Below are 24,005 nucleotides of genomic sequence, written 5' to 3' on the forward strand. Positions count from 1 at the left end.
CATAAAGAAAGGGTGCGCTTCACTCACCGGAAACACTAATGACGCGACAGACGCTGGCTCCCCCACGGTCACAGCTGGGACTCTGACAAACGGACATCTTATTAGTGTTGACATACAGAAATAGTCATAATCTTTGGACTAGTACGTGATGCTTCATATGAAGAATGTTTAGTTTAGTCGGATCTTATCCATGCTGTAGATGACAGTGGATTGCGCTCCACTTGGGAACAACAGGCTACACCTCTAAACGACATAATGTAATTCTAGCAGCCCTATTATTTTACAACTTTTTTTTTTTTTTTTTTTTCCCAAACAGGACAAATCCAGTTTGTACCTACAGTTCAATCCAGCATTGCTTATCTGTTGGTTTTTAGCCACATGGAGGCCGTTGAAACAGTGGGTGTGGCCGTTGAAACAGTGGGTGTGGGTGTGAGCAGAACACCCACATACTGTATTTTCACATTTTAAGTTGTTGATAACGAACAGTTGCTTATTTACACGTTCAACATGACCTGGAGCAACATTATCCATTTGGTTGTGTTTCTGGCCACATCAGTGTACGTCTTTCTTTTAGCTCGGTTTGGATCTCTACTTGCTTCTGAGGGAAATTAAACTATACGGAGCTTCCATATAGTTACCACTTCCGTATAGACACCACATTAAACAGTTGTTTGATCCATTGTAATTGTAAAGATACTCATTACAGCTTTAAAGTAAAAGGCTCCAGTTACACAAACTGTGTTCTTCTCATATTTGGTATTTTACTTTTACAATAATGTATTTTCAGTCTAGAATCAGCTCTGTGTCTTTGTGCTGATGCAGCGAGGTGGTGACACTGTGAGTTAGTTTCACCGTGGATTCATATCTGGCCGACTCCAGCACAGCAAAGAGTAGGAGGAAAGTGAGTTTTACTGCTGCAGAGTGAGCGAGCAGGAATGATTATTCTGGCACCGAGGTCAGGTCGTTCCACTCAGCTGGAGCGACAACCATTGATGTGAACTCGGAGGATCGAGAAGGCTTCAAGTTAAATGAGCAGCAGGGAACCAACCAGGCACATGGGGACTTAAGAGGCTGTAAACAGGCCACCAGTCAGCCTGGGTTGAATGTGGCGAGTTAAAACAGAAGTAGATGACTGCTTGATACCGGATTGTTCCAGTTTCCCTGACAAAGCTAAACTCAACTATTGGATGGATTTCCATGACATTTGGTACATATAAATGGTGGCCATAGAATTAATCCTAATGACCCCCCCCACACACAATTTTTTTTATCCAAGTCCACCATCGGTTCAAATTTTGAATTTTATTCAATACTTTGGTTTATGAATGTTTATGAATGTTAGCATGCTGGCCCGCTAAACTAAGATGGTGAACAACAAGGTAAACATTCCCAGATAAAAATCAGCACGTTAACTTTGTCATTGTGAGAATGTTGGCATGCTGACATCGTTTAAATTAAAGAATTATGTGAAATTTTGCTGTGATGATACGACTGTGGAAAAGACAATACAGAACATATACAGTTTCCGATCGGACTTGTATTATTCAATCATCTTGCTGTTGCAGCCTTTTACTACATTTGAGTCTTTGATTACAGTTATTTATTATAGTAAAAATGTTCCATGAGGTTTCATAATTTAGGCATTTTCTTTTAGGTAATACAAAGAACATTTCTGATTAAAAATCCCAGAGGTTACTTTATTTCCCATATAGTTTGACACACGCATACAGAAACCATCAATGTTACTGTTTTCATAACCGACATTACCATCACCGTTGTCCATCTGTAACTCCTTCCCCTCGAACCCTATACGGCCCACTATTCCCCTTTCCTCTTCTCTACTACCTTCACCCGGCCCTCCAGGGAGCTCAGCCGGTGCTCCACTGCACAAGTCTTTTCAGAGCAAGAAGTGAGCAGAGTCAACAGGACATATGCCAGCACCAGGCCGCCCAGTCGAACCGCCGTGGTGTCTGTAGCGGCATGCTTGTCGGTCACGATCAGTCCAAAAAGCCAGAGCGCCAAGACGGTCTTCACCACCCAGAACACCCGCCTGACCACGCCGATCAGCAGACGGAGAGCGATGGTCAGCACCCAGTAGCCAATCAGGGCCACCAGACCCCACTGGGCAATGGCGGCTACGCCCTCTGGAGTGAAGAGGGGCGACGTCAGTCCAACTGTGGAGGGAGGAAATCCAGTTTAGGCTTAATGTCATTCGAAGAATAAGGCTTGAAGATACCCGCCTGTTAGGAAGTAACAGGAGCAAACATTCATACTATAAAAGGAGTGGCTACACAAATTGCCTGAGGGGAGAGGCACGTCTGCATATTTTCACTTCAAACTTTCATCGTCACTGATCCTCTCTTACTCTTGTAAACTATTTGCAGAAAGCTCCACATACAGGAGGCAAAAAGTGTATTGAGCAGCAAAGCCTAAGCACACACTCCGCAGCTCAGTCGCACACATAAATTCGGGCCATCCGGACACCCACCATCGAATCCTGTGACCCGGAGGATCTCTGTGACGTAAACGGCGATGACGTTCAGGCCGCTGGCAGCTCCTTCAGCAAGGAATCGGATCACCATCTCAAAAAACTGTGGTGGTGTGGAGGGAGGGTGGAGACTTTGTTATCACACAAGATAACTATGAAGAAAGGCAGCATTGTCATCATAATAATCATGCAGAGAACACAGATCGGTTTACAGAAACACAGCCTGCCTAGATTTATTCTCATGGCTCCAATGCACAGGCAGATAAGAGTATAATTCTGGTATATTTACACCAACAGGAGTGATATTCACTGCAGCCGAACTCATTTAGATGGTACTGCTGTTTAGCTGCACCTTAAGATAGAAGAAGTGCTGTATTGTTGACTTGGACAAGCTGTGCATGCGAGTGACAGCTGGACACCCGCTCTCTATTCCTGTACAGTCTTTGCTGCTCACAACCCCCCAAAATCACACTGCACACACAAAGTGTAGCCTCATCAGGCAAGGTCATAAGTAGTCCAGTAAGTTGGACAAGTATCTTATCTGCACCTGTTGCACTGCACACTGGCACATACGTGAGAACTGTCCAGTATGTCAGAGCACGAGTCCGAAACAACACTATAGTTTTATTTGAGTTGATGTAATCTCATATTAATGCATCTTATTTGATTAACTTTTGAAGACCGTGCAGAGCAGAAACATCCAAAAGACTTTTACAGGTGGATTTTAAAAAAACTAACTGGAGGCAAAAGTTAGACAAAAGATCTGTACACTGTCCTGGCAGCTCCCAGTGAATTCAACAAAGCAATGTTATGAGATGCCTGTCAAACACCTTGTTGAAAAGAAATGTTGCTCTGTTACATTATTGGGAAATATCAGTGCGGTGTGCAGATCTTTTGACTAACGTTTACCCTGAGGATTACATTTTATCACTATTACATTATTTTTTTCCCCCCTTTTAAACTGTTTTTCCTTACTGGAAACAGAATCATGTAAAACCAAATTCACATGGAATAACACTGTGTTTCAGTTCGGGGCTCATTAGATATGAATTTCTCATCTAAAGGATCATGTACACACCCTATATTTTGTGTTCAGAGCTACCACCTGAGCCATGTTGAACCACTTCAGCCTACTGTTTACCACTTCAAAGCTCACAAGGACTATATCGTGGCCTTTCATGCAATTACCACTGTATAGAAACACAGATGAAGCCACAGCGTCACTACAGTCATGCTCCTACTGTCTGCACTAACTCTAAGGTGACATGGACCAAATGGAGCCACAAGAGAGGACTCCGTTTAAGGGACCATGTCAGAGCAGGCTAGATGGAGACACCCAGGAAGGTTTCTTACCATGGCCACTTTATAGACGTTCTCCTGACCAAGCACTGACTCAAGAAACAACACTGCACGCTGGGGAAAAGGGAACCACAGCCGAGTGGAAGCAGGGAGGGAGAAAAGTGTATGAGGGAGGGGGTGGGGTTGGAGGGAGGGGGTGGGGTTGGGGTGGATATATGAAGATGTGGAACGAGGGCAGAGAAGATGAGGGGATCAGGGGAGGGATTAACAGGTTGAGGGGCATGGGGAGAGGAATGTGTGAAGGGTGAGGGGATGGATGGAGAGAGATGACAGGGTTGGAGTTGAAAATTAGTTTACAGTTATAGATCAAGAACAGTGACAGAGCAAACAGTTAGACATCCGGGAAACTAGGATGTTAAAAATTGAGAAAAAGAGGAGAGTGTAAAGCCACTTCCTGGCGGAGAGACATCGTTGCTATCAAGCAGCGGTGCACCTCCTCTCTGTAACGTTACCTCAGCAGCTGACCGGATCACACCGCTTCCCACCACTGACTCCGCGTACCGCTGGAGCGTCTGGCAGGTTCCGGTGATCAGAGTACCGAGAGTGACCGTCGGTGGGTAGTCCCCGGTCGGCTTGGCCTGCTCAGCTTCAGCTCCAGTCCAGCCGAGCACCAGCACTGCCACATAGGTGGTGAGGAAAAACCGAGCCGTGGCACACCCTCCGCGCCCAGAGCCAGACGCACAGAAAGTCATTGTTGAGGATTTGAGAACAATAGGGGGATAAAAGATATGTGCTAAAAAAAAAAATGTATGTGCACAGGTTAAAGCTGCAGCCCAGAGCAGAGCTCGTGTTCAATGACTGTAAATCAAAGACTTAAAAATGGCTTCTGTAGAGAGCAGGCATCGGCTACAGAGCGGGTTCTTTCCCACCAACACGCTGCAGCTCACGACAGGCAGGGCAAGAACCGCGCCAGCTTTAAATGAACACGCCGACTGATTCAAGGGTGCAATTAGCAAATTAGACTAAATGTATTGCGTAGTGACTCAAAAATATCTGAGAATTTAATTATAAACTTTGGCAGCGCTGGAAATATCCAATTTAGGACCGCTCAGCTCCGTCAAGGACACGCCAGCATTAACAGCGGCTATATTTGGTAAGAACCCGTTAAAGGCTTAAGATCCAGCAGCGACCGAGATACTCAACAGTCCGTCGAGATGCAGCAGAAAGTAATTTAAAAAAAAAATATATATATAGAAACGTCTTCGGAAGTTTTCTGTTGCAGCTTTGCGCGTGAAAGAAACCAGTAGAAACGCGGTGACGTTGGGGACCACGAGTCTCCTAAAGCTTATTATTTCGGCTCCGAGCTCCTCTACAGTCAAGTTTGGTGTTTCTTTGTCTCCGAGCTTGCATCAAATCTCTCGATGGATTCTGTTGCACAGCCTTCAAAACACGGCGCTCCCTTTCCTTCCAGCGTTTCTGACGAGTTTCCAGTAGGCTATGCAAACACGTCTGATGTTCAGGGAGGAGGAAGAGGAGGGGTGGAGGAGGAAGGCTCTCTGCACACGGATGAACAGAGATTTGCACACTGGGAATTGTGGTTCACCACTCACAGGTCAAATGTTAAGATTACTCACAGCGGGTTTCATAAGAATTAGTGACTGAAAAACAAGTGAGATGGAAGCAGAAGCCGGACAGTTCAGATGTCACTTTAATAACTAACAGACAGCATCAAGTCAGATTTGAGAGATTTCAGTACATTTTGGGGCAAGAAGTTTTCATATAAAAAAAAAAAAAAAATTTAAATTTAAACAATCACTACACAGTATGTACACACACGCACGCACCAACATTATGCAAACATCAGCTGTACTCTTGTTTTCTCACTGTACTCATATTTTTCTTTGTATTCTGGTTTGTTCTCTCACACACACATTCACCCACCCGACCTCCCACACAGACACACAACACAGCATGTGATACAAACTCGCAGAAGCTTTCCTCTGCACCAGTATCTGAAAACATACAGTCAAGTAGTAGATACTGGAAGGCAGAAGCCGAACTCAGTCAGTGTTAACAAAAATAAAATATGAAAGCGTTCAGTTCAGAGCATCACTGCGAAGCTGGAATGATCTGGAGATATCACACCGATGGTGTGTCCTGTACACACAGGAGCAGAGGAGGAGGTACATGTTCAGAGCAGATATGTGAGCGCAGTGGTGAGTCTCACTCCCAGGCACCTTTTTGTACGACTGCTTTTCTTGTTGAGCATTTTCCTTGCTAGTATCCACGGAGAGGGAAACGCGGCTTCAGCCGATGTATATGCGGTGGAAGTCGTTTGCTCCGAAGGCGGCGTTGCACTTGGGGCACTTCCTCTGGCGTGTGTCGTAGCGCGTCTTAACGCACTCGAAGCAGAAGACGTGGAAGCACTTTGTCAGTACCGCATCCTTCACCCGAGAGTTGCAGCACGGACACGTTAAGCGTGCCTGGGAGAGGGAGGGAGAGAGAGGGAGAGGGAGGGGGGGAGGGAAAGGTTTGAACAATAAACTGAAAAGCCATTCTTGTTCTGAGCTGAGTGGTTTTGAATGAGTGGACACAAATATCTTCCAGCTCAACTGCCCTTCAGCAGCACATCGCATGATATGAAAGGCTGATTATAGCTCCGAATGTGGCCTTGAAGGATTCTTAAGACACTGAAGAGTACAGACAACAGTTGACCCACAAATCTTGTGGTATGGCAGTGCACATCAGAGCATTTGGAGCACTCGTGATGTCAAACCACTTCCCCTTTTACGACCAAACCTGGAAAAAATCTGAGCACGATCCATTTTGAGCTGCAGAAATCTAAATGGACGTCGACTACACAAACTACTATTTGCAAAAGTTAGTTATTTCTAATGTGTGTTGTTGAGTTTTTGCACAGTTGGTCGGAATTTTAAGTGCGTGTTCCTGTCAAAACTGTGTGATCACACTGGCAGTTGGTCTCTTTGCTGGAATCCACAGTGATACAGATTACTCTGGTTCATTCAGTTATGCTGCCTAGTTACAAGAGAAACAGAGCCCTGAGAGCCCCACTTATTTGTTTTCTTGCAGAGAGTTAGATGAGAAGATTGATACCACTCTTATCTCTTTAGGGTAAATAGGAAGAACAAAGACAAGAAGGTTTTACTGGGGGTGGACTGAAGTCTGTGTGTGTTTCCCTGCAACTGCTCAGAGCCAAGAAAAAGTCTTATGACATGTTAATTAATGAACGTTAGAAGTGCTGGTGGACTTTATTACCTTTGGACAAAGCCGGCTAGCTGTTTGCCCGGTCTCCAGTTGTTGTGCTAAGCTAAGCTAACCAACTGCTAGCTATAGCTTAATATTTAGCATACAGACATGAAAGTATAAATCTTCTAATGTGAAGGCGGGTTAGTGTATTCCACAAAATGTGTGGTAAAATGCTCTTATGAATGCAACAGTCACACAAAAAATCTCTTTGACTTTCCAAAAGCAGAAGCGAAAACAGGATTTAAAAAAGAAAAAAAATATTCTTTGTATCACAGAAACTTACCTTATAATCATTGATTTCTTCATTCAGGATATCGTCTCCATTGCTGATTTTCTCAGCTGGTTTCTTGGCCTTCTCGATCTTTCCCCTTAGTTTGGAGATGTCCTCCTGAAACACGGTCAGAGTTAACAGCTGGAAGTAAAGAGTCTGTTATGACATCCGAGGTTATGACCGCAATAATCCTGAGCAAGATATTGGAACTTCCCATCACGTGAATGCATAGGGTTTCTGTCCATACACAAAGCTAATTTGTCGTTAGAAAACAGAGTATTCTGAGAAAGAATCATCCCATAAGTCTTATGACAGTCAAAAGAGTCATTTATTCTTCCTGTGTTAACTACAATTTAAGAAAATTGTTGCCAATATGTTTTAAACAAATGTAATTGTGTGTTGGGACAATGGCCTTGTCTTTTAGGTCCATGCACTTGTTGACATTGTATGGCTTGAGTGGATTTGTGTATATTGATACCTGTGCTCGTCGAGCGTTAAAGGACTCCTTCTCCCTGGAGATGCTGTTCTCTATGACTTCCTCTCTGACCAGGTTGAGTCTCTGCTGAACCTGCTCCAGCTGAGTTCGCATCTCCTCCGACAGCAACGCAGACTCCTGGGCCTGGAGGACGACAGACAGATGTTGTTATTTTAACCTTAGTGGTAATGCATTTTCTTCTCATACTGTACCTTTGAGTATAGTATCTGAATGTGTGTTTAGGAACGACTGCGCATATCTAAATGTCATTACAGTTTCATTTCACTCCTCATTTAACTCTGCAGATGTGGCTCCTGGTTACTGAACGATGCGTTACCTTGCGTTTATTCATGTCCAAAGCTTGTGTGCGAAGTGCCAGCTCTCTCTCAGCAGTGCTGATGGTGCCCTGCAGAAGGCGTTCCTTTTCCTCGAGCTTCCTCACCACCTGCAGCTGGGCATCAACCTGACAAAAGAAAATCATCACGGTGAATAAAGATTTAAGAAAAAAAGACAAATGTGATTTTTGGAGAAAAAGCATTATTACGACAAACCAGAAATTTAGAAAACAAGTAGAAGCAGACACACAAAAAAGCAATAGTGAAGAGCAAAATGTGCACTGTGTAGACTTTATTTCAACTTCTATTTATTGACAAGCCATTTTATTTGAAGAATGAAAATGGTTCAATGTAATCCCTCGAGCCTTCAATCAAAGTAACTGCCGGTGGGGATCACTGACATTTAACTGTATCTCAACACCCGCGTGTTCAAACTTGCACATCGCCCCTCACGGTGCTGCCTGGTGGCTCACCTGAGTTTTTAAAGTGAGCAGTTGGTCGGCCAGCTCCTCCTTCTCCTCTTTTAGCAGCTTGTGGATCTGGTTGGACTTGATCCGCTCGCTCATCAGCTTGAAGTTGGCGTCGTCTTTTTCTCTGAGCTGCTGCATCAGGCGAATGTTTTGTTCCTGCATGTCCTCGAAAGCCTGGCCCGTCACGTCCATCTCGCTCAGCAGCGCGTCCTCCTCCTGCAGAGGGAGCAGTGGAGGTGATAAGAGTGTTAGGGGAAATAAAAAAAGGAGGGTTTTGTTTGTGTATAGTTATACAATGACCAGCTCACACACCTGTTTTGCTATAGAGAGCTTCTTGTTGAGGATATCAATCTGCTCCTCCACAGAGCGGATCTTCCTCAGAGCCTCTTCGTCTGCCATTTTCTTGCCCTCCCTCCTCTCCCTCTCCTCCAGCTCCCTCAGCCTCTGCCGCAGCTCCTCTCCCTGGAATCAGCATTGTTAATATGGGACTGCCACACACACACACACACACACACACACACACACACACACACACACACACACACACACACACACACACACACACACACACACACACACACACACACACACACACACACACACACACACACACACACACAACAACTTTAACAACTTCTACAGTGTGCAGTGTTGATCACCTCAGACTTGGACTTCTTCTCTGCAGCCATGAGCTGGACTTTGTCTCTCTGCTCCTTTGGTGCTGAGCGGTACATGTCCAGCAGCAACTTCATCTCCCTCTGGGACTCCTGCGCTTTCCTGCACAGTGGACGAAGAGTCTTTAACAAAACTATTCTATTTGGTAGTTTACAAAAACCAACATCCACTAAAATAACCAACTTCCACACGTGCAGCCTACTTGAGTTCAGCTCGGACGATCTTCAGCTGCTCCATCTCCTTCCTCTTCGAGCCTCCGACCCCAGACAGGCGCTCCCCGGCTGACTCCTCAGGCTGGTTGCTGCTCCCTGGTTTGTCCTTCTCTTCCTTCATCACACTGCTGCTCCCACCGCCGCGAGTCGGCCTCTCTCTCTCCTTTTCCTTCTCCCGCTCTTTCTCCTCTTTCTTTACAATGTCCTTTTCTTTCTTTTCCTCCTTCTCTTTCTCCTCCTCTTTTACTGTTGCTTCAGGTTCAACTCCGGGCTCCGTTTTCACAGAGGCTCCTAAAGAAAAGAAAAATAAATAACAGCGAAGGAGCAATTGTCAATCAGAACAATCCTAATATGTCTGAATAAGTATCATAAGGACACTGGGAAATCAGTAAAAATAAATTGTCGGCCATCTTGGCGTTACCAGTGCTGCTGGGTGTGGAGGAGCCGTTGTCGGTCTCTGTCTTGACCACAGGTTCTCCAGAGAGGGCTGGGGTAGAAGGAGAGGTTGTTTCATCCTTCACGTCCATCTCTGTGCTCGACTGGGACTGGAGGATGGCGTTTCCCTTTGAAGCGCGGACCTAAAGAGGCAACAGATGAATGTGTTTATGTGTGATGTGCGGTTGTACTTTACAATACTAAACCAATCAGATGTGTTACTGTGAAAATGACCTGAACTATTTAATTCCACAAGCTGGTGAGAGGTGACTGCACACGTTTCTGTTAGTGACCTACCTGGTTGAGCTCAGTTTGTGACTCTCTCAGTCTGATCTTGAATTTCACCACTTCTCCCTTCATCTGCTGATTGTGGGTTTGTAGCGTGCTGATCAGGTGACGCATCTCCCTGTTGATAGGGCCTGAGCGGAAAAGGCCGGCAGAGATGAAGGTCGGATTAGGAATGTGAAGCTAGTTAGTTTGTCAGCGAGGTGCTGATGTGAATCTAAGTTATAAAGCATGTTCAGCACAAATCATGCACCTAATTCACCATGTAACCCCGGTTCTGTTAGTTACCTGCTTGCTCGTTGGCAGCAAGAGTCTGTTCAAATTCGATGCGCAACATCTCGTACTCCTTCCTGACCTGAGCCAGTGTGTCCTCCAGCTGAAAGACTTCTGTACGAACCTTCCTCTGCAGAGCCACCTCATCATTCTGCACACAGGAGGGGATGAGAGTAAGAAAAGGACGCTCACACACACACACACACACACACAACATACACAAAACACACACTTACCTCCATGTGCTCCAGCTGTCGAAGCCTTGATGTCCTAGTAGTGTTGAGACGAGCGCGCGTCTCATCTAACTGAGCCTTGAGAATCAGAGACTCGTTGTAGAGCACAGAAAATTGGGACTGCAGGCAGCGATACTCAGCAGTCTCTTTTACCAAGCATGCTGCTCGACTCAGCAGCTCCGCCTGAGAGGAAGAGAGGCAGAAGGCAAAGAAATACTAAATATTTAACACAACAAAGTACTGACTTGCTTTTGTAAGGTTCAACAGGGAGATTTCTAGGTAAACATTTACACGGAGGCACTATTTTTTCAAAGAATCCTTTTGGTTGAATGTCCCTCTTTTTGTACTCTTCAAAGCAGCGAATTTAAGTTCTAGGTGTAAGAATAAGGTGATCCATTAAGGTGTCAAAAGAATGGTGTGTGAGAAACACAAGTCCACCTTCATGTTGTTGTTCTCCTGGTGCACACTCTGAAGGTCCTGCTGGAGCTTCTGCAGCTCAACGAAGCGGTTGTCTGCCAGCTCCGTGTTTTCCTCCATATCACTGTTCATTTCTTCAAACTTGACAGGAGAGAAGTCAAAAAGTGTGGAAAGTAAGGCATTGACAGAAAAGCTACAAAATCACACCTTTGTCTTAATCATTAAATTAAATTCGTACCTTTCTCTTGTTGATAGTGATGGTCCCACAGACGCTGCTGGCCTCCCCACACACCTTATAGCCTTTGCTGTTCACCTGGGATGCATTACAGGGAGTGTTATAAGACGCCTCAATATAACAGGAACATATGCACAACACTGTCACAGAGAGCATCCTCACCCTCTCCAGTATCTCGATCAGGTGTGCATTCAGTCTGTTCTCTCTGCGGCGGATCTTCTCCATGTCCCACTGGAGCTCCTCGATCAGAACCTGCAGCTCGCTGACTCGCTGGTCTGCTTTGTTAGCAGCGCGACCCAGAGGCCGGGACTGGACAAGACAGGAACACAGAGACTTAACACCACACACACACACACACACACACACACACACACACAAGGGCTAACAGAAACATAATCCTTCCTAAGATATTACTCTTCAACAAAGCAGCTGTTACTAGCAAATTCCAAGATTTACACGCATTTTTGTGACTTTTAAGGTTGGCTCGACATTGAATAGGGAAGGACGTAGGAATTGTACCTCGCTCGTCATGTGACTGTGCTTCTGCTTCAGGTCCTCAGTCAGCTGTAGCAGCCGCTTGTTTTCGGTGGACAGGAGAGAATTCAGTTTGGAAGCTGCCTGCCATAGACTTCCCTCTGGAAAGAAAAGTAACAATATTGCATGTTATGGGTGTAAACACAAACTGACTCGGCCTCCACTAAAACCTTCGTGCTTTTATCTCACCAGCACCAGAGTCCAGCTCTGCCTTCAGTTGGTCCACGGTGCTCTTCAGACATTCGTAGATCTCCACCACGTGCCGGGCCTGCTTCTGGCTGGACTCCACTCTCTCCTGAAGCTCAGCCTCCATCTCCTCACTGCTGCTGCTCGCCAGCGTTGCCAGGAAAGAGTTGGTTGTCTCTCCCTGGTGGTCTGAGGGACAACAGCAGGAAAGAGGGTTTAGGTGTCTGGTATGTTAAATCAAATATCTACAGGCTATTGCTTTCAAAGTCATGATCCTGTGTTAGCTCTTGTCTTTACTTCTGTCCTTGGCCCGCTCCTGGTTGGAGTCGCCATCAGGTTCTGGAGTTTCGGGCTTCAGGCTCCGTCCCTCACCTGCCAGAGATTTCTCAGGTTCGCTGCTTGCTTGGTCATAACGCCTGATGGTCAGTTGAACGTTTTCATCAAACTGAAGGAGAGAGAAGGGCATCACATTTAGACTCTTACATCTTTATAGGAGAGGCGACTGTTAAATGTTGAACACGTGATTGTTTGCTTCCTTCTGTGAACTTGTTCACCTGGTTCCAGTATCTGTTGAGGATCAGCAGACTGGCATCATCAGTGGCCTGGCGGGTCTCCAGTCTCTCAATTCGCTCTCGCAATTCATCCTCAATCACCTGCGAACCAAAAAGCCAAGAGATGAACCTCTCTCCAAGACAAGGCAGTGCGTAACGGTCGCTTCCAGTGTGCGTGTATATAAAAATTGGAGAGTTAATGTACCTGTCTTTGATCAAGAGACTCTCCCAACTTTCGGTTTTTAGCCTGGAGAGCTTTGATGTCTTGTTCTTCCTAAAAACAATGAGTTCAAATATGAGTACAAAAAGAAAAAGGAGCCAAACAGACGGACAGGCTTTACACTTCTGAGTTGAACATATATTAGCAATAGGGGATAATAAAGGGGGCCTCACGGAGTTGGACACTCCTCCCAGTTTGATGACCGTCTCCACCGCAGTGCTACCTCCGGCAGCTGCGCTGACACCGGGAGCTCCGTCCTCTCCTTCCCTCTCCCTGCGCTTCTCTGGGGGGGCGCCGGAGGACGAGGGGCCGCTTGGGTCAGCAGGACGCTTCTGTCCCGACATCCTCAGACTCCTGAAATAAAGCAGAACGTGTCAGAAATAAAGCAGAACGTGTCAGTTAGCTAAAGAACTGCGGAGGACTGTTGAGATTCAAGTGGTTCAGCTGGATGAACGACACCTCTAACGGTACGTTATGTTGAACATGTAACGTTAGCTAGCTAACGTTAATGTGCTCGAAGATAACCATCGTAATGTTTACTCTGAAACCGTATTCATCTTAATGTTTAGTAGTCGAAACAAATACACATAAAACAATGCATCACATTATAAAACTCGACCGAGCTGATTGAATCAGTCAATGCTACGTTAGCTGTTTGCTAACGTAGCTTTAAATGCTGTTGGTGCTCATGGGAACTGTATTCTGACCCGATAGAATAACGCATTTATTTTGTAATATGTTGAGTATCAACAACACCTAACCGAAGTCTTACCGCTGGTAATGTTACGAGTTTTGTGATATTAACTAAAACTGTTTGTCGCTGTTGATGTTGCGGCTCCCTGCCTCTCGGAAACGGAAGTGTGAACGCTTATTGTGGGACAACCTTCAGCGGACATTACGCCACCTACCGCCGTGGAGGGAACCAGCACCGTTAAACATTGACCCAGTCCCAATGTTCCCTCAAGGAGGGACCCAGTCCTAATGTCCCTCCAACGGCCTTAAACATTGATCCAGTCCCAATGTTCCCTCAAGGCCTTAAACATTGACCCAGTCCCATGTACCCCCTAAGGCCTTAAACCCTGAACCCTCAGGGACTCACTGACGTTACCTGGTAAATGGTTAAGTGTGAGAGACTGTGAGGGCTTGGGATGGTGTAAATACGAAGTGGACAGCACTTTGCTGCAACAGATACAGTATATGTACAATTGTGGGTATTTATTTTATACATTTTACTTCCTGATTTGAACGACTTCCAGGCTCTTTCCTCACAAGATGAGAGGTAATTGTCAAATGATCTATTTGCTTGTTTTTGTCAAAACGGCTTCAAAGACAAAATTAAATATTTGATGAATAAATCTGTGTAATATAATCGCTGCTTTCCATTCCTCTGATTTCATGTGTTTTTATGTTCCATCTTTAATCGTTAATATTTCCATGTAAATGTTATTTGCCAGGCTGAACACACATATGCCATAGTCTTTGTTTACCTTTTTTTTTTTTTTATGTCTCCATGCTTCCACTGGTAACCCTGTGTTCAGCGTCACATTGCTATGAATTGTGGGTAATTCCCTTGGGCAAAGTCTGCAGACATTTGGATTTACGGAAAGGGTTCATAAAGGGCCCAAAATGTCTGCGAGAGAGTGTCCTCAAACACTCAATGATTTAACAGTGGGACAGCTCTTTCGGGGACCCCACAGGTCTGAGGCCCCTGGGAAGTTGCCCTCTCTTGTATTGTTGCAGATCGAGCCCTATCGCATCATATAGAGTGCATAATATAAATTCACTAGATCCCAAATCATTGTAATATAACCCAAGAAAGTGAAAAGCCTGTAGCTAAATTAAGACAGCCATTTGTTATGCACATGGATTATTCCCGTTTATTGAAACTACTGAGACAAATCAGAAATGTCCAAATCCAATTTACAGCAGAGATACTTTGTCTTGCTGCTGGGTTGGTTTGCAACTCCCAAAGATCTGTACATCTATGAGAGTTGCAATGCTTAAGGATATTGTAGCAATTATTGTGCAACCAAAACAACAACAACAAAATTCCTCTGGTGCTATCTTTTTGCCCTTTTCTGCTCTTTTTCAGTCCTTATGTAAAAAAGGACTTCTGGACAGAGCCTGGACTATTATCAGCACACTTAAAGACTACATTACAATGGGTGCAAAGTCCAGGTTGTGTAAACGTAGGCCTACTTAATTGTGAATTCAGGCCTACCTCAGCTTAAATATCCCTATCTGCTAAGGTCACTCATTGACCGATGAGAGCATTACAAAAACCACGTTTATGCATGACGTGCTTGACAAGCAATGTGACGCTTGGGAGAGATACAGAAGGTAGCATGAAAAGGCACGTTTTTCTGTTGTAACTAAGGAGATATTTCCATCCAATAAATTAACTAGGCTGACACTTCGTCCTATTCTATTGTGATTACACACTTTATCTGAAACTGAGTCGATAATGACATAAAATAAAAGTTGAAGACTGTCCACATCCCAGAAATGTAGACAGTCCTGATCAGAACTATGCATTTCCTAATTGCATTCATTTTGAGTTCTATTTATTCACACAGGTTTAAATATAACAAACAAGGAAACAAGACAAATTGATTGATCGTCTTTACCTAAATAATATAAAAACAAATGCACACTGTTATATCATAAATACATTGTATGATGTGAAGGACTTTGGAAGGTGTAATTTAATCAAATGAGAAAAAGTTTTACAAATGTAAGCTCTTCCTTTATGAATTGTATCTTGGACATTAACGTGCATATCTGGAACATTAACACCACATATTAGCATAACTAAATGAATCCCATCCACCATTTTGGGATTGGAAATGTCTGAATACTCCCGAATGACACAAACAGACAGTATGACATGCTGTTGTAATCTACACCAGGAAAACGAAATAAAGAAACCTGAAATGCAACATTGCAGCAGGCTTCTCTTATTGCATCTCTTTTTCTCAAAGTGTACATCGTGCAAAAAAAAGAAGAAGGAGGCGGGTTGTTTCAGGTCTGTACCATGCGCGTGCATGACAATCTTGTTTTCAAAGACACACAATGTTCCCCACATTTTCTTTTTTTTTCACTCAACCGCCCAGTCAGGTTCTGACGTGTGCTTAAAGTCCACAATAGAGCGTTGATGACGTATCATGCAAACTACGCCCCTGTCTGTCTGACCTGGCCAATTGCGTTTCCGGGGTGACGCACGCCCTCATCACGAGCAGCGCCTCCTCCGCAGCGTCAAACAGGCAATAAATACAGCTTTATGCTCAGTGTTCGGCCTCCTCAACCAGTTGAATTACTTCTGTTGACTTCGCTGTTTGACAAAGCTCCAAAGTAAGACGTGTTTTCTATTTTTAAGCTTTTGCATTCTGTCGCTGATTCCCACTTGTTTTCATGAAAAGTGATTCCGCCTTGTTTCTGAGAGATTAGTTCGCTCTGCATCTCCGGGTTTCCTCATGTGTCCAAGTGTGCAGCAATGGAAGTAACGTTGCAGTTATGGATTTAATATGCACGTTTTCAATACTCTAAACTTTGCAGAACTTTATAAATAGGCGGTCTAGTTGATTTAACTATATTCTAATTCGTGGCCTTCATATTATGCTGCAGGCCTATTTTGTGCAATTTATATTATCCCGTCTTCTGCAGAAAGTATTGGAAAACGTCATGTAGGCTACATTTGAGTAAAATACGAATTTAGGATGCACTGAATGCAGAACTTATCTGTTTTAAGGCCAAAGTTCAGCCATACAGGCCAAATATTTACAGAGGTGATGCAAGAGAAGCAGGAAGTCCGACGCAAGAGAATCTTCCTCATACTTCAGTCTGTCAGAGTTTCTAACCAACTGTGAATTAACTTGTTTCTGTCCTCTAGGATGACTCATCAGTTCCCATCCCTCACTCAGGCGCTGAAGAAGGAGCTCTCTGACATTGCTCAGAGGATTGTAGCTCCAGGAAAGGGAATCCTGGCAGCAGATGAATCAACAGGTGAGACTCAAGTCTCAAGTTGTTGTTCTATATGAGAGGTGTGTGTGTGTGCAAACTGAAATGATTTCCTTACCCTCCTCGTCTTTCAAGGAACCATGGGAAAGCGTCTCGAGAAAATCAATGTGGAGAACACCGAGGAAAACCGCCGCTACTTCCGTGACCTCCTCTTCTCCACTGACCCCTCAATCGCCAACTGCGTGGGTGGGGTCATCTTCTTCCATGAGACACTGTACCAGAAATCAGACAGTGGCAAGCTCTTCCCCCAAGTCATCAAGGACAAGGGCATTGTTGTCGGCATCAAGGTGAGGAGCCTGAAAGTGCAGATTGAGCCTAGCGGCATGCACACGTCTTCCACATGTTGAACCTTCTATGTTAATGTCTATGTTTTGATTGTTTTGCTTTAGGTGGACAAAGGCACAGCTGGGCTTAATGGAACGGATGGAGAGACCACCACACAAGGTGAAAACGAATGTTTTTCTGCAAGCCTTAACTTGACTGTAACTTAATGCAGAATGAGCACAATCGCCACAGCATACCAACATTCTGTGGCTTGTTGTTTTTCCACAGGTCTCGATGGCCTCTCAGAGCGCTGTGCCCAGTACAAGAAGGACGGTTGCGACTTTGCCAAGTGGAGGTGTGTGCTCAAGATCTCAGAAAGCTGCCCAACAGCTCTCGCCATTGCAGAGAACGCCAATGTCCTCGCCAGATATGCCAGTATCTGCCAACAGGTGTGTGTGTGTGTGTGTGTGTGTATGGTCATGTGTGTGTGTGTGTGTATGGTCATTGTCTCTAAAAATGTATTTTAAATTGCCGTCTATGTTCTCCATCAGAATGGTCTGGTGCCTATTGTGGAGCCAGAGATCCTGCCTGACGGAGACCACGACCTGCTGCGCTGCCAGTACGTCACAGAGAAGGTTGGTTAATGATCTTTGGCAGAGTCGGCCAAACCACCACCAGCAGTTGATATTTTGAAGCATGTGTAGTAATGCATCTGCCTCGTCATGATTTAGGTTCTGGCTGCTGTGTACAAGGCTCTATCCGATCACCACGTGTACCTGGAGGGCACTCTGCTGAAGCCCAACATGGTCACTGCTGGACACTCCTGCACTAAGAAGTTCACCCCTCAGGAGGTTGGCATGGCTACAGTGACCGCTCTGAGGCGCACCGTCCCTGCTTCTGTGCCTGGTGAGTGTCATGAGGCCAGCTTTTCCCTCAACAAGCAAGTTTAAGAAAAGCACAGAAGTCTGTTCTCAGTGACATGCTGCGTTCTGTGTCTTTCCAGGTATCTGCTTCCTGTCTGGAGGCCAGAGTGAGGAGGACGCCTCCACCAACCTGAGCGCCATCAACCAGGTGCCCCTCCATCGCCCCTGGAAGCTGACCTTCTCTTACGGCCGTGCACTCCAGGCCTCTGCTCTTGCAGCCTGGCAGGGCAAACCTGCCAACAAGGCAGCTGCACAGGAAGCTTTCTGCAGCAGGGCCAAGGTTAGTCTCAGAGGGCATGAACAGCTATCACTAATAACAAATGATGTATAGTTGTGGACTATGCACGGATCTGGCTATTAAATTGCTCTTGCGTTGTATTACACAACTCTATACTAGTAAATGATTGCTTCTAATGCTTTTTGTCCATTCAGTCTTGCACTAATGGGGCCCAGGCTGATCATTAACACTCAGATTTGACTTTGCCCTAACTTTTCCCCCTTTGTTGCATTCTTCAGATCAATGGCCTGGCTTCCAAAGGGGAGTACAAGCCCTCCAGCTCAGCTGACAAGGCCTCAATGCAGTCTCTGTACACAGCCAGCTACGTCTATTAAATACTGTGAACGTTAAAAATATAACATGAATGCACATGGACCAAATATGGCACCAAGAAAATCCTCTACTGGATTTCTCTTCCCACACCAGGGGAAGACTTCCATTAATATGAACTACTGTTTGTCTACTCAATGGAATGACTGGAAATAAAATAAGTGACCAAAATGTTGCTGGTGTCATTGCAGTTTTTGTGATTTGTGAGATCATTTTCGGCTATAAATTGTTGACGTGTCAAAGGTGTTCTTCTAACCTGTGAGAAATGCTATTTGTTTGCAATCTTAATAGTGCTCGTGGGTTTCAGCCACCACTGATTAAATGTCTCGTAGAAGGTTTAATAGTTGAGAAGTAATGCATCACGCAGATAACTTGTGGCGCATGGCTGTAAAGCTCATACAAGTTTACCTCAACCTTATGCCAAGCTGATGGCAGGAGTTGATCCCTCTTTAGTTTGAATCACGGCTGAGGAGCGAACTGTAAAATACGAGGCCAATGTGCTCACAATATTCGTGGGGAAATACTGAAGGCATTAAAAGTCCAGTGATCTAACTGCAAGTGTTGCTCTAATACCGAAATTCAACACCCGATTAGAACAGGAGTAGCACTTTGAAATGTTGTTTTTAAAATAAACTAGCAAAAGGTCTGATGCTGATCAGTTTGGTAGCATGTTTTTTCAAGGTATTAAAGTACAATTTATTATAACTTCTCTTCCCAACAGACGTCGGGCCTTTAACTTGGTATATTGTATTCTGACAAACTTAAAACAAAGGTCTTGATTCATTATTTGCTGTCCTAACATTTAACGACAGCCGGTCTTCTATTTATAGTTTATGGTAATCTGTTAGTGCAGTCTATGTATATAGATATATACAGTATGTGTATAATATCAATCTGAGCAGTTTTATTTGATCATTTTATTGTTTATTTAACAAAGACAATATACATTACATGATTTGCACCTGATAAACAAGCTAAATCTGTGTTTTGCACACATTCACAGGCAACAGGTTTTGCTGCAGGCTCTTCATATCAGCCATGTAGATAAACATATCAGCTGACACATGAAGTCATACGCTGGATGGATATCTAAGGATATTGCAAGCCAAATGTAATCAAATATACTGTAAATCTTAAGTTGCAATCACATATACGTTGCCCTGTAACCAAAACACAGAGCCCACATCTGCCCACTTATCTGTAAAATATCTGAGGCTAAGTGCATATAGAAATTCACATTGATTATCAAAAGCTTCAATGACCATATAATGCACAAACTGTAATAATAATGCAGCTAATGTAGACAATGATCACACATATTGATGACATAAGAATTAAAGGCTAACAGTAAGTGTCCACAATATAAAATATAAATTGACACACACACACACACACACACACACACACACACACACACACACACACATATATATATATATATATATATATATATATATATATATATATATATATATATATATATATATATATATATGTTAAATTAGATTTGGATTTATTATTAATGTAAATATGACTTATGACTGCAGGGCAAGTAAAATGTCATTTCAGGCTAGTACATTTAGCAACTCAATTGCGCGATCAGACAAGCGGTAAAGAGAAAATTAAAGGCATTGTTTTGTCCGGAGCAGAGGATGGAAGTAGTGATGGAGCGAGCTTTCTCGCCTCTTTGTCCTCTTTGTTGAGAGTTGCACATTCGCAGTACCGATCGGGCATTCGTGAGTAATTGTGGCTAAAGACAAAAACTTCCTTTTTCGTTTTACTTTTAGTACGTACTGCAGCTGCCCTTACAAAGTATATACTGCTGCATCCAGTATGCATTTAATTGGGACATACTACTTTTTCATAACATGGCACCTTGAACTTTGATCCTCTTGCTGATATATCCAGTGTGCAGAGGATTGTGTGGCTTGCATACTGCAAAATGCCACCTGATGCAGTAGAACATCCAGGTATTTCTGGCATACTGCATTTGACACACTTTATATTGGGACATACTAAATATTTGACTGACATACTAAATGAAATGGTAGTATGTGTATTGGAACGCTGAAGTGCAAGAGAGCATGTCAATTATCCTTGAAACAGGAGTTTAGTAGGGTGGAGTTAGAAGATGTGGGAGAAACTCAATATTAATTTACTTAAATAAAGATTAAACGTAACAAATAACTTAGGTCTTTGTTGTTATTTGATAACCAATAATAACTAAAATAGTTTGTAAAGGGAAAAGTAAAAAATGGACTTTGGGCAAGTGGATTTCTGGTCGGGCAAGTGAAAAAGAACCTTTAATGTTAAACCCTGACCAGTGTTGTTAGGTGACATCATATTATCATAGAGAGAAAGCAGTTGACCTAATTGATAGATATCAGTAACAGTATAAAAGACCTGTTCGTGTTCGCTACTATAGGACCCACACAGTAAGTACATGTGTTATATGTTAAGTGCATGTCAAATATTTCTTCTCCTATACGACAACAAGAATCACTTTGAATCTGAAACAAGGTTTACCAAAAGCAAAATAAAGTGGTTAAGTATTGCATTCTTTACTGCAGCTACACATTCTGTAGAGTGAAGCTTGGTGTAGATGTAGGTAACTAAAAAAGGTTGTGGCTAAACTTTATAGGCCACTAGGTGGTGTACGTGTGATATTCTGTGCAGAATGACGACATGTTCACAGGGTAGCTGTGCTGCAGGACAACCAGTGTTAGTTAGTACAGAAGAATACCTTAAAAAGGTTGCGATTAGTTTGATGTTGTGTTGCTCGGTGGAAGCGGTATGTGCTGGACAATGATCTGTTGAAGATAAAGAGGTGGTCCGTGTTAGGGAAGAGGACAACAAGAAGGCAATAACATGATGACAGACACACCGCTTTTCCTCTCTACTCTCTTTCATTCATTTTGTATTACTGTTCATGTTTCTATTTGAGGCTTACACTTATTCTTTGCATATTGTCGTCTGCTGTTCAAACATATCTCCCTACAAATTGTTGAATTTGAATTATAAATCTCTAATGTCGGTGGAAAAGGCTTGTTTAAGATGAAGTAACAATGAGAATGTTTTACCTGGGTGGATGTGGATTTCAGAGCTAACCGCGCAACAGCACACAAGAAGATGAGAAGCACGGACACACACAGAGAGGAAGTGAACAGTAGGCCTTCAACACCAATAAGCTGCTTCTAAAGCCAGAGGAAAGTGGAAGAGAAAGTTATTCATACACTGTGAAAATGTGTCCATTTAGCCTAAAACATATGTGCTGTAACTCACCCAATTGTTATTTCCCCAGTTGTCCGAATAGTATCCGTACCTCGCGTATCTAATATGGAGGATGCAGCGTAACCGGTAGGGAACAGAGACCACAACTCCCAAAATTGAAACCACATACATAGCCAAACAGACAGTCACCTGGGAAAGATAAGTTCAACACGATTAGTTGAGTTATTAAGAAAGAAAGAGAGGTAAAGTTAAACACTAGAACTAGATCATAAAATCACAATATACCATCTTCTTGGACGGGTTCATCTCAGTGTAGATGGACAGGTTTCCACAGGCAAGAAACTTAAAACAAATAACACAAAAAATTATAATCACATCATTTTTCCTTTGTCATTCACCCAAAGTGTGCTGATGATTGGCTTTTTAAGCCCTGGTCACATGTCATGTTTATTTTCATGGTAACTGGGGAAGTAATCAAAGCTCCTCTGTACTGGAGTAGAAAGTTTAAAGCAACTTTTATTTGAGCTATCTAACAAAGATATACCTTTTTTTTGCCAAGTTGGATGAGAGAATGATGTTAATCTCCTTATCGAACTCGGCAAAAAAGGGGGAAGAAAGAGAAACATCCTGAAAGAAAGCGACTGAGCATATTTCCCAAAACTTTTGCAACCAAGTTTTCAGGGGCTTGAAGGAGCCACTGTGATACTATATATTGTCATTTTCAAGAGAAGCACAAATGCCAAATGTTATGTACCAGCGCTCCCTGCCAGAAGGGGATGTAGATTTGATAAGAAGTGTCATGTCCTTCTTGGGACAGCACGAATCCCATCAGTATCTCTGCACAGCCAAAGATGAGAATGACGATCTGAGAAGGAGAGGGTGGGATGGATTTAAGTACCTAGAGTAGAATAACACTTTGCAGCTGCTCTTTGCGTAAACATCTAAGTTCATATAACAGAATTTCTGTTATTTCTGGATTGTCTAATGTGTTACCCCGAGACTTTTGGGCTCTTTTTGGATGAAGCGATGCAGAGGTTTGCTGGACATCAGTAGCGTGTGGTCTGCCGCGTGACTTCCATCCTGTCCTGTTGTTCTGTCTTGAGTTGTTGACTCAGTTTCCTCCATTGCCACACTGTGTTAGGTTGTAGGAGAAGAAAAACAATTAATCAAACCAGATGTATTCTCTCCACTACAAACAAATTTACAGAGGCAGAAATGCAAGATTGTAAAAACAGTCTCAAAGAATACACAATTTGTACAAAAACATGCAGAGACGCACCTTGTTTTAGTTGTTCATGCAGAGAAGCAGTGGGAAAGATAACGGGAGGGGAAGGTTGTGGGTGGAAAGAGGAAGTGGGGGAAATTTGAGACTTCCTTTTTTTCATTAAAGGGAGGAGCCGTTCCTCAGTACAATGTTCACCCCCACTGAGATCTGTGTGCACAACCAAGGGACAGGGAGACGACAATGTTCCTGTTTCAATGTTTGACATGTTTTGTATATATGTATATATATATATATATATATATATATATATATATATATATATATATATATGCAGTGATAAGTAGATCTGAAATATTGATGTATAGACTGCAGTCCTCAGATTAAATCTCCCTTTCCACTGGTGATATCAAGACTCTAATCAGAGGTGGACAGAAGTAGGGCCTCAACTAATTGTCATTATTAATTAATCTGCTGATTATTTTCTAAATTAATGGATTATAATGATAAATTGTCAAAATAATTGCCGGTTATTTCTCTGTTGATTGACTTAATAAGTTAAAAGGCTAATTGTCTCAGCTCTAGACAGAAGTGTGTTATAGTCAAACATAAGAAGCATTAAGACCTGCGGGCATTGATCAGAATAATATTTAAATGCAGTCATTACAGTAGCAGCTTTTATACGGCTCTCGGGTCTCAGCTGGGATAACGAGAGAGAAAGAGAGAAAGAGAGAGAGAGATTGATCTGGAGGAATGACCCCAAAGCTGATTATTATTGTTGTCCTCATTACTAATCTTTATTTCTAATGAACTTAATTTAGTCCACCTAAACAAATTAAACTGAAATATTGTTATCCAGAGAATATTTGACTCAAATATG

General features: G+C 43.3%; 4 protein-coding genes and 1 long non-coding RNA gene across 5 annotated transcripts; 2 read left to right on the plus strand and 3 right to left on the minus strand.

Annotated features, from left to right (window-relative positions):
* Nucleotides 1-1,669: 1,669 nt before the first annotated feature.
* On the minus strand, nucleotides 1,670-5,333 carry LOC142962463 (uncharacterized). Its single transcript, XM_076102969.1, has 3 exons — nucleotides 4,300-5,333; nucleotides 2,489-2,591; nucleotides 1,670-2,174 (listed from the first exon to the last, which is right to left on the minus strand). Exons 1-3 carry the CDS (start codon nucleotides 4,537-4,539, stop codon nucleotides 1,819-1,821), a joined length of 699 nt encoding a protein of 232 aa, XP_075959084.1. The 5' UTR covers nucleotides 4,540-5,333; the 3' UTR covers nucleotides 1,670-1,818.
* Nucleotides 5,334-5,477: 144 nt separating this feature from the next.
* Nucleotides 5,478-13,755, minus strand: rnf20 (ring finger protein 20, E3 ubiquitin protein ligase). Its single transcript, XM_076102967.1, has 22 exons — nucleotides 13,634-13,755; nucleotides 13,035-13,215; nucleotides 12,847-12,915; nucleotides 12,645-12,743; nucleotides 12,388-12,535; nucleotides 12,094-12,279; nucleotides 11,890-12,005; nucleotides 11,533-11,679; nucleotides 11,374-11,448; nucleotides 11,157-11,276; nucleotides 10,722-10,901; nucleotides 10,501-10,636; nucleotides 10,225-10,346; nucleotides 9,914-10,070; nucleotides 9,483-9,783; nucleotides 9,265-9,382; nucleotides 8,918-9,067; nucleotides 8,609-8,821; nucleotides 8,138-8,263; nucleotides 7,804-7,944; nucleotides 7,338-7,442; nucleotides 5,478-6,270 (listed from the first exon to the last, which is right to left on the minus strand). Exons 2-22 carry the CDS (start codon nucleotides 13,203-13,205, stop codon nucleotides 6,094-6,096), a joined length of 3,057 nt encoding a protein of 1,018 aa, XP_075959082.1. The 5' UTR covers nucleotides 13,206-13,215; nucleotides 13,634-13,755; the 3' UTR covers nucleotides 5,478-6,093.
* LOC142962465 (uncharacterized) lies at nucleotides 13,066-15,800 on the plus strand. Its single transcript, XR_012957320.1, has 2 exons — nucleotides 13,066-13,328; nucleotides 13,721-15,800. It is a non-coding gene; the product is annotated as an uncharacterized LOC142962465 (long non-coding RNA).
* A 266-nt stretch (nucleotides 15,801-16,066) lies between these two features.
* aldob (aldolase b, fructose-bisphosphate) lies at nucleotides 16,067-18,847 on the plus strand. The gene is made up of 9 exons (XM_076102968.1): nucleotides 16,067-16,212; nucleotides 16,751-16,863; nucleotides 16,954-17,165; nucleotides 17,268-17,322; nucleotides 17,431-17,591; nucleotides 17,694-17,777; nucleotides 17,874-18,048; nucleotides 18,146-18,345; nucleotides 18,582-18,847. Exons 1-9 carry the CDS (start codon nucleotides 16,142-16,144, stop codon nucleotides 18,675-18,677), a joined length of 1,167 nt encoding a protein of 388 aa, XP_075959083.1. The 5' UTR covers nucleotides 16,067-16,141; the 3' UTR covers nucleotides 18,678-18,847.
* Nucleotides 18,848-19,574: 727 nt separating this feature from the next.
* On the minus strand, nucleotides 19,575-23,244 carry LOC142962949 (uncharacterized). Its single transcript, XM_076103638.1, has 7 exons — nucleotides 23,183-23,244; nucleotides 22,897-23,035; nucleotides 22,658-22,768; nucleotides 22,189-22,245; nucleotides 21,955-22,092; nucleotides 21,753-21,866; nucleotides 19,575-21,482 (listed from the first exon to the last, which is right to left on the minus strand). Exons 2-7 carry the CDS (start codon nucleotides 23,026-23,028, stop codon nucleotides 21,432-21,434), a joined length of 603 nt encoding a protein of 200 aa, XP_075959753.1. The 5' UTR covers nucleotides 23,029-23,035; nucleotides 23,183-23,244; the 3' UTR covers nucleotides 19,575-21,431.
* Nucleotides 23,245-24,005: the final 761 nt, after the last annotated feature.

Source organism: Anarhichas minor, unplaced genomic scaffold, assembly GCF_050575085.1.
Source record: "Anarhichas minor isolate MPS153535 unplaced genomic scaffold, ASM5057508v1 ptg000028l, whole genome shotgun sequence".
NCBI lineage: Eukaryota > Metazoa > Chordata > Actinopteri > Perciformes > Anarhichadidae > Anarhichas > Anarhichas minor.